Source organism: Aspergillus fijiensis, assembly GCF_003184825.1.
Source record: "Aspergillus fijiensis CBS 313.89 unplaced genomic scaffold BO72scaffold_59, whole genome shotgun sequence".
Classification (NCBI taxonomy): domain Eukaryota; kingdom Fungi; phylum Ascomycota; class Eurotiomycetes; order Eurotiales; family Aspergillaceae; genus Aspergillus; species Aspergillus fijiensis.
In genome coordinates, this window is record NW_024469035.1 from 223678 (window position 1) to 231734 (window position 8057).

The 8057-nt window shown below is 56.5% G+C and overlaps 5 protein-coding genes across 5 annotated transcripts; 3 read left to right on the forward strand and 2 right to left on the reverse strand.

The window, feature by feature from the left end:
- The first annotated feature begins 289 nt into the window (after nucleotides 1-289).
- BO72DRAFT_480224 (5-methyltetrahydropteroyltriglutamate-homocysteine methyltransferase) lies at nucleotides 290-2066 on the forward strand. Its single transcript, XM_040947617.1, has one exon. It carries the CDS (start codon nucleotides 758-760, stop codon nucleotides 1976-1978), a length of 1221 nt encoding a protein of 406 aa, XP_040797536.1. The 5' UTR covers nucleotides 290-757; the 3' UTR covers nucleotides 1979-2066.
- A 294-nt stretch (nucleotides 2067-2360) lies between these two features.
- Nucleotides 2361-3512, forward strand: BO72DRAFT_531031 (5'/3'-nucleotidase SurE; the record flags this gene model as incomplete). The annotated part of the gene is made up of 2 exons (XM_040950334.1): nucleotides 2361-2669; nucleotides 2782-3512. Exons 1-2 carry the CDS (start codon nucleotides 2489-2491, stop codon nucleotides 3510-3512), a joined length of 912 nt encoding a protein of 303 aa, XP_040797537.1. The 5' UTR covers nucleotides 2361-2488.
- BO72DRAFT_236296 (uncharacterized protein) lies at nucleotides 3457-5038 on the reverse strand. The gene has a single exon (XM_040939895.1). It carries the CDS (start codon nucleotides 4956-4958, stop codon nucleotides 3600-3602), a length of 1359 nt encoding a protein of 452 aa, XP_040797538.1. The 5' UTR covers nucleotides 4959-5038; the 3' UTR covers nucleotides 3457-3599.
- A 594-nt stretch (nucleotides 5039-5632) lies between these two features.
- On the forward strand, nucleotides 5633-7014 carry BO72DRAFT_451721 (uncharacterized protein). The gene is made up of 2 exons (XM_040945554.1): nucleotides 5633-5823; nucleotides 5984-7014. The coding sequence occupies exon 2, from the start codon at nucleotides 5995-5997 to the stop codon at nucleotides 6886-6888; it is 894 nt and encodes a 297-aa protein (XP_040797539.1). The 5' UTR covers nucleotides 5633-5823; nucleotides 5984-5994; the 3' UTR covers nucleotides 6889-7014.
- ftmF (2-oxoglutarate dependent dioxygenase ftmF) lies at nucleotides 6992-8038 on the reverse strand (the record flags this gene model as incomplete). The annotated part of the gene is made up of 1 exon (XM_040945555.1): nucleotides 6992-8038. The coding sequence occupies one exon, from the start codon at nucleotides 8036-8038 to the stop codon at nucleotides 7136-7138; it is 903 nt and encodes a 300-aa protein (XP_040797540.1). The 3' UTR covers nucleotides 6992-7135.
- Nucleotides 8039-8057: the final 19 nt, after the last annotated feature.

The window sequence follows — 8057 nt, forward strand, 5'->3', positions numbered from 1 at the left end:
ACAAACCTCAGACTTGAAAGCAGAAAGATCATGTTACCAGCAAGCCCACAACACTAGGAGCGGCCTGAGACAATGCCATTCACCTGACCCACACTTTCATTCTGTTACCAGCTTATGCAACTTACTACAGGGAGAGTACCTGGTGCTGGAGCTGTGGGGCTGATCGAAGTGTCACCAATATGTTTATTCATTCGGTGCGAGTTGCCGCAAATGGACATGCATGTGCTCGCCGATTTGCTCGTCAAGCTGTCAGGAATGACTGCCGCAACAATCAAGTTGGATGTCACCAAAGAACCATAGTGCAAAAGCAAACATGGTGTGGTCCGAGTCTTTACTAACCAACCAAATTGAGCCAGACTGGACGAGTCGGAGAAACGGTCGTACTTACCGCAAACTGAAACCTCCTTCAGAGCTCTAGTGGATGTATCATCCATGCCATTGATCACCTGCGCCAGTCTCTATGGCTTGCGGTGAGGAACCCTGCTGACAATGCTGCCGTCATGCAGTTGAGTACAACAGTGGTTGGCTATGGGGAAAATTGGCGGAGGCTGACGGTCTGTGCTGGATATGATCTTATCCGCAGTCAACTCCGCACTCGCGCTCCACCGTTCTCCGCACGTCTGACCCCGGATTCCTTCCCCTCAAAACGCCAGCCTCTTCTCGACGCCCTGGGAAGGAATTGAGGAGTTTTGTTACATATTCCCGTGGAACACGCCCTAGATAAAAGCCAAGAAATACAGAAACAATCGTCAGCATCATGGCTCCCCAGTTTCGCGCCGAGCAGATAGGATCGCTGCTCCGGCCCGATGAACTTGTCGCCGCTCGGGCTACCGCCGGACAGCTCGTGTCGTATACCACCGAACCGGTCCCTGATGCCCTCAGAAAGATCACAGAGGATGCCATCGCCCGAGTGGTCGAGCAGCAACTGCAGCGGAAGGTCCGACCCATCATGTCCGGAGAATATGAGCGAACCATCTACTATTCCGGCTTCTTCGAACGCCTCCACGGCTTCAAGATTGTCCCGGACGTGCCTGTTCCCGCGGGACTACGAAATGGACTTCCCGTGGTGAACGTCATGATCCGCAACGGGATGACCGCCCGCGAAGCAGTAATTGCCGTCGACAAGATCCGCTACGCTGAGAGCCCGTACCTCGCGGACTGGGAGTACCTGCGCAGCCTTGTGCCCCCGGCGGAATGGAAAGAGTGCAAGGTCACCATCCCCCCTATCACCTGGCAGCATCTGCAGCTGCGCGCCGGCACCGCCTTTACCGATCGTAGCCCCTACACGACGGATAAAGAGTACTTTGCCGATCTGGCCCAAGCGTACGCTCAGGAGCTGCGGACGTTGTACGATGCAGGCCTGCGGTCGATCCAGGTGGACGACCCCCAGCTGCTGTATTTCGTGACGGACGAGTTCCGCTCGGGCTGCCGCGCGGATGGGATTGATCCGGACGAGCTGCTGGAGTTATACATCTGGGCACACAACCAGTGCCTGGTGGGTCGGCCAGCGGACTTGCACGTGGGCATCCATCTCTGTCGGGGCAATATGCCCGGGTCCACCCACATCATCAGTGGCTCGTATGAGCGCATTGCGCGGCGTCTGTTCACGGGACTGGACTTCGATACCTTCTATCTCGAGTATGACACAGAGCGAGCAGGTGACTTCCAGCCGCTGCGGTACCTGCCGGTAGGCAAGAACGTGGTGCTGGGCGTCGTCTCGACTAAGAGTCCGGAGATGGAGTCCCTGGACGAGCTCGAGGCCCGCGTGAACGCGGCAGCGGACGTGATTGCTCAGGGTCAGGGCCGTAGTCGACAGGAGGTCCTCGACACTACATTAGGGGTGAGTCCGCAGTGTGGGTTCTCGAGCATCAGTCGCGGTCGGGGCATTGGGATGACGGACGAGAAGATGTGGGAAAAGCTGCAGCTGGTGCAGAATCTGGCCGAGCGGCTCTGGGGACGGACCGCTGGCGTTCCGTGAGTACTAGCCAGGCTCTGCATGCAGAAATTGTGAACAAGCCAGGAAAGCCCATGTGCTCGAACAATGAAGCATTGATGGATCGATGGGTGGTGCGGCAGGACCCACTTGCCGTCCCCTTCAATATTGTCCTGAATAGAGACAGACACCTGGGGCCATTTTATCTCCGTAGATTAATTGTGCATCATAAACATTATAGCCGAGGAATTCGCCCTGCACGTGGCTGCACTGGTTGGTGACAGGCAGCGTATCCTCGGCGATCGACATGTCAACCTGCTGTTCCTGGCCTCGGAAGCAGAGGGGGAAAGGATTAACCGTTAAGCTGCCGAAACTTGGCTTTCGAGTGGATAATAGCTCGGTTATTCTTCCATGGAAAAAGTTCCTGGCATAATGTAGTAGCTTCTAGGTAAATTAGCGACGGCACCACCAGCTATATAGACCCGGCGCCTCGTGCCCCTACCGTAGACACTTGACACTTTGTATTTGTGTCGCTCACAGAGTCCGTCCGCAATCATGCATTTCCCGGTCGCTAGTGCCCTCGCGCTCTTGCCTCTCTCCGCGCACGCTGTCAACATTATCTCGTCGAATGATGATGGCTGGGCCGAGATCAACATTCGGCAGCTCTACGATTCCCTCACCGAGGCAGGCCATTCGGTGGTGATCTCCGCCCCGGCTGAGAATGAGAGTGGCACTGGTATGTATAGCATAGCATATTCCTCCCAGACCTCACAGTAACAACAGAGATACTCCCAATCTCTCAAACCCACCCGCAACTACTCCTATAATACTAAACCAGAGAACAACAGGCTCCGACGACGGCACCCCGACCGTTCTAACCTCAGCCTGCGAATTCGACAGCTGCCCCGCCGGCAGCCCGGCCTACGGCTCCAACGCGACGGAACCGCGCTTCAACTACGTCAACTCCTACCCGGTCACGTCGATCAAATACGGCATCAACACGCTGGCCTCGACATTTTTCTCCGGCGCCAGCCCCGACCTCGCCGTGACGGGTCCTAACGTGGGCTCCAACCTCGGGTGGGAGGTGTTCTTCTCGGGGACCGTCGGCGCCGCCACCTACGCGGCCAACACGGCGGGGATCCCCGCGATCGCGTTCTCGGGCGCGACGGGCGCGCAGACGGCGTGGAACGTCTCGGCCGTGCCCCTGTACAGCCAGGTGTACGCGGAGCTGGCGACCAAGCTGACGGATCAGCTGATCGCGGGCGGGGAAGCGCCGTACCTCCCCGAGAATGTGTGGTTGAATGTGAACTTCGGGGCGGTGACGGACGGGGGTAGTTGCGCGACGGCGGATGAGTTCAGCTTTGTGTTGTCGCGGATCCATACGGCGCTGCCGTTGATCACGGCGGATGATGTCGAGACTTGCGGGTCGACGCGCTTGCCGACCGAGACGGCTGTGGTGGACTCCGATGGGTGCTATGTTAGTGTTTCGGTGGGCTTGGCGAGCGATAAGCTTGATGCGAATGCCACTGTGCAGGGCGTGGTGTTGGAGAGGTTGGGGGATTTGTTGACTTGTTTGTAAAAGGATAGGGAGTGTGGATAGAGGAGGGGTGGAAGTGAATGGTTGGGTGTTTTTGACTTTCGTGGGTTGCTTGGCATTTGGACGGATCTAGAAGTATTCGAATGATACTCCCGCGTTTGTGCAGTCCTGTTGGAAAGGGGGTAATGACATCTCGTCCACTGTGTTTCTCGGGAGCTGGATTTGGGTCAGATCGGGGAAGGCATTGCGGGCAGTGGTGACGAGGATGGTGAGCTCCGCAAGTAGATCTGCGTAGCGGGTTTCCACGATGTTGAGAACACGAAGACGTCGGAGGGATCTCGGGAGCCGATCCGCGAGAATCCCTCGAGCAGAAGCTCCATCCACGGCTGGTAAGAGGTTGGCGTGTCGCAGGGTCACCTCTTCGAGGACTTCGAAGTCGCGAATCGAATCCACGGGCGCATTGCAATGATCCAGGTTCTGCTCGTCCTCGGTGAGCCAATAGATGTCCTCATAGTATAGTTCTACCGGCCCGGGGGCGTTCAGTAAGGCATGGTATACTTGGTCGTATTCGATGTGCAGACTTTTCAAGGTCTTTCTGAACGGAAGAAGGGCTCGAACAAAGCGCGCGGGGTTGAAGGGCACCCCGAACCGGATCTCAGGGTAGCCGACGAAGATGCAGGCGATTCGCACTGAGATATGCTCCAGCTCCGTGCAGTCTGCGAGCCAGGTGAGTGTGCCGCGCGAGTGCTTCAAGGATCGAATGTCTATCCGTTTGACCGGGCAACGGTCGCAGCTGGCCTCTCGCCGCCACTCGAGAGGATCATCCCGTCCTCGACCCTCCCACAGCTGGCTGACATCAACTGTTTCCACGGCTGGGAAGTAGAAGAAAGGTGTCAGGACTTCTTCGAGATCGAACCCCTGCTCGCAGTCTCGGACCGAAATGTGCCGCAGAAGAGGGTACGGGGAGGTTTCGTCGAAGGGCCGCTGCTGTTTCCCGGCCCTGTACAGAAGATCACAAATGGCACTATTGTTGTAAAGGCCCACAAACTCAATGCTCTCGAGACGTGTCAACCGGACAAGCAACACTCCCAGCCAGAAGCACCAATCACTGCTTCGCAGTTTCGTTCCCCACCAATCACGTCTGCGCTTGTCCTTGAGATCGAACATCTCATTCTGTACATCCTGAATGAACTCTTGGAGCTCAGGTACCTTCTTCTCGTCCAGCTGATATTGACGGCGGGGGTGACGAATAATCGGGAGATGAATCTCGGCGTGGCGCACAAGACTAGCCAGGTCGGGACATCGCCATAGGCGCATAACAAGAGACACATAGCTGTCTGACAAGGGTGGGACCAGTCGGATCTCGGAATAGAAAAGCGGTTGAAGGACGTCGTATAGTCGCCGACAGCATCGGATCAGGGAACATAGTGTATGCTTTTCGATGAGCTGGCCAATAGAGAGAATGAGCTCGGGTGGTAGACAGTCCATTGAGCTGGAGGCACTGAGGGGTCCTTCGACCCTCTTGAAAGTGTTGAAGATGGCAACAAGAGAGTGAAATGTGAGGCCAAATCGACCTTCCCATGCGGGGTTCCCGCCGCTTTTACAAGGGGCAGCGCGCCAGGTCCACGGTGGGGCAAAACACACCCAAAAATAGAGGCAGGCGCCTCACTATCCAACCCGTGTGTGGCCTCAGGCTTCATGTTTCTGCCGGCGCATGCCGCTTCAGCCAGAGCTGATAGACAACACCTACCAAGCTTCAGCTCCTGGGTCCGAAACTAGCAGTTAGGAGATACGAGAGGTACCTTCGGGAGCGCCAAACAGGACGCGCAAACCAGCCTTGTTCGTTATTTGATCATGCGTTTGAGTCTCATCAGCAGCTGTTCATCTGTTTGCCCCCATTTGGCTAAGTCTAGCCATCAGCAATAATTCATCCAATGTTTTGTTGCCAGATGGTGAGCTGTGAAAGGCTTCAAGTGGGAATTGCATCACAAGTCACCTTTGTTTAACTGGGAGGGTTCGTCTCAGCCAGTGGCCCATCACACCTAACAACAGCATGGCTGAGACATGGGACACTCACCAGGCCGAAGTGATAACTTGCAAACAGCCCAATGAAGCTTCTGATTGCCGTCCATGGCTTCCGCCCTCGATGTCTCAGGCTGACAAGAAAATTCTAGGCAATTGAGCGATGGCGTTTGCAGACGTTAGGTCTGGATGACGATCTAGCTCATGTCACCTTCCGTGGCCTAACTTCCATGCTCCACCAAACAGGCAAAATTTCACAGTGGGAAATGGCAGTCGTCCGCTTCTACTGCTAGGTGGCCATTATCTATGTCATTCTGTTTCCTGCCACATCGTCAGTTTGATCAACGCTTCCTTCCTTCTTGCTCGCTCACATCTCTCCTTCTCCACCTTGTCAAGCCAAGCCGCACCGTCGAGAAAACCCTGTCGTTAAGACGGCAAGACCCAGATCCCGACGGAGTAGCTTGATGAACAACCTGACTGACTGTACACAGTGATGGAAAGCATGAATGAATCCTATATTCTAGTGCCTGGCTTTGACTATCACCACCTTTACGCGATCAACCCGGGAGATATCGTCGCCGACTGGCGAGAACCAACTAAGACCCTCAGCAGCCCCACGAAGCCTGCCATACTCGCATTACACACAGATGTCGAGGGCATGTTGAAGAGTGATGACGAGTTGACCACACTCCACGGGCAACTTTGGACGAGATTCATGCGCTTCGCTGATACCGCTGTCGGTGGTGGAGGCACTGTGCTTGACCCTGCGAATCACTTCTACGAGCGGCTGGACACCATCCATCTACACGATTACCCTACCAATGAGGAGGCCACTGAGCGCAGCTTGCATCCGGAAGTACAGAGTGTGATGCGAAGCGGGTTTGGCCGGACGTCAGTGTTCATGATCACGGGCATCAAGGTTGCCGAGGGATTCACGATGAGAAGGCCTTCTCTCGAGAGCCGGGAGACGAAGGCGACAATAACAGCACGGCTTCTTGGCACGGAAGCAGACCCGGGCCTTGTTGAGGCTGAGGCAATCATTGGTGGACATGAGCCGGTGGTGGAGGAGTGGCAACCGCCTGCCGACATCGTTTACGCCTATGAGGTTAGCACGGTCCACTTCGAGGAGTGTCTGTCGGGGCCCTGCCAGATTCATCCCCACGTTCCTAGGGCCGGGGCCGCTTTGCTGCATGATAAGAAAGGGGAACAGAGGACCGAGGCAGCGGACGACTACGCAGCGTACCTGAAAACTTTGCGGGAGAGGGCAGCAGATGTGTTCTTGGCCGAGCAGGAGGGCTTGAGGAACCTCACGGGGGAAATGGATGTAGAGGTTGTAGAGTTGACGGATGGAACAGAGAAATGCGATGTGGTCATGTTCAACACCGTGCCTAGGTAGTTTGGATCTGAGTATCTGCCTATCTATTGGGCTGGACAGGGGTTCTCTCAGCGATTTAATTCCTACCTTTACGACGAGAACAAGTATCCTTATGAGCGAAATTGTGATTATCAGGTTGGAAGATTTATGGGTAAATTAACAGTCTCTTCCTAAGCAGGAACGAATCCACGTAAATTTCCCAATCCTCAGCCCACCAGCCAGTCCCCCTTCCCGGCATCAACACCGAAACCACCCCATGGCAGCAATCTCAACACTCCCCCTCCAACGGCACCTCCGACCTCAACCCAATCTGCGTCTCCAAATGCTTCATACGCACCGTATTCAACCCCGTGACATTCGAAATCACCGGCTTTGTACTCCGCCACCCGATCATCTTCTGCGCCAGGGGCGTCATACTCTCCACCACCGCCCGCGGCACGGTGACATGCGTCTCGTACGGAGCGAGCTGACAGCTCCCGACCGACAGCAACAACAAGCGTCGATGATCGGGGTTCTCCGCGCCGTGCGCCGCCCCGCCATGCTTCGTCGTCCGGTACAGCACCAACGCGTCCCCGGGCTGAAGCACCGCCCGGACCGTCTGCTCATCCGTCCCGCGCTGGCCCCTCGGCCACCGATGACTCCCCAGGATCACGCGCGTGGCGCCATTCGCCTCCGTGAACTCGTTCACCGCCGTGATAATACTGAACACCGGCGACGGGGCGTCGTCCGCCAGATACTGCAGGATCGGGTGCGTGCCGTGGTCGTTGTGCAGCTCCTGGGTCGGGTTGCCCGGCATCATCTCCATGGCCATCCCGTTGAGGAGCCAGTAGTCCCCGTGCGTCCGCGTGAAGACCTCCTCGCACAGGCGGTGCAGGACCGGGTTGTTGAGGATCTCGTGCCGGAAGGTCGGGCATGTGGCGGTCAGGTCGTTCATCCATTTCGTCGTGGTGGGGACCGGCATTTGGTAGAATTCTTGGTTCATTTGGCCTCCAGTCGTCGTGGCGGAGCGGTGCGAGAGCTCTTGGTCGAATTTCTCCATCGTGGAGCCGGGGAGAAAGCCTTCGATTATGGCGGCGCCGTCGTCGCAGACCGCTTGCCACAGGGTTTGCGGTGGGGTGGTCGCGGGGAAGCGCCGGATTGGGGGTTTGTTGGGGGTTTCCGGGGATGACATGGTTGGTATAGAGGGGGGG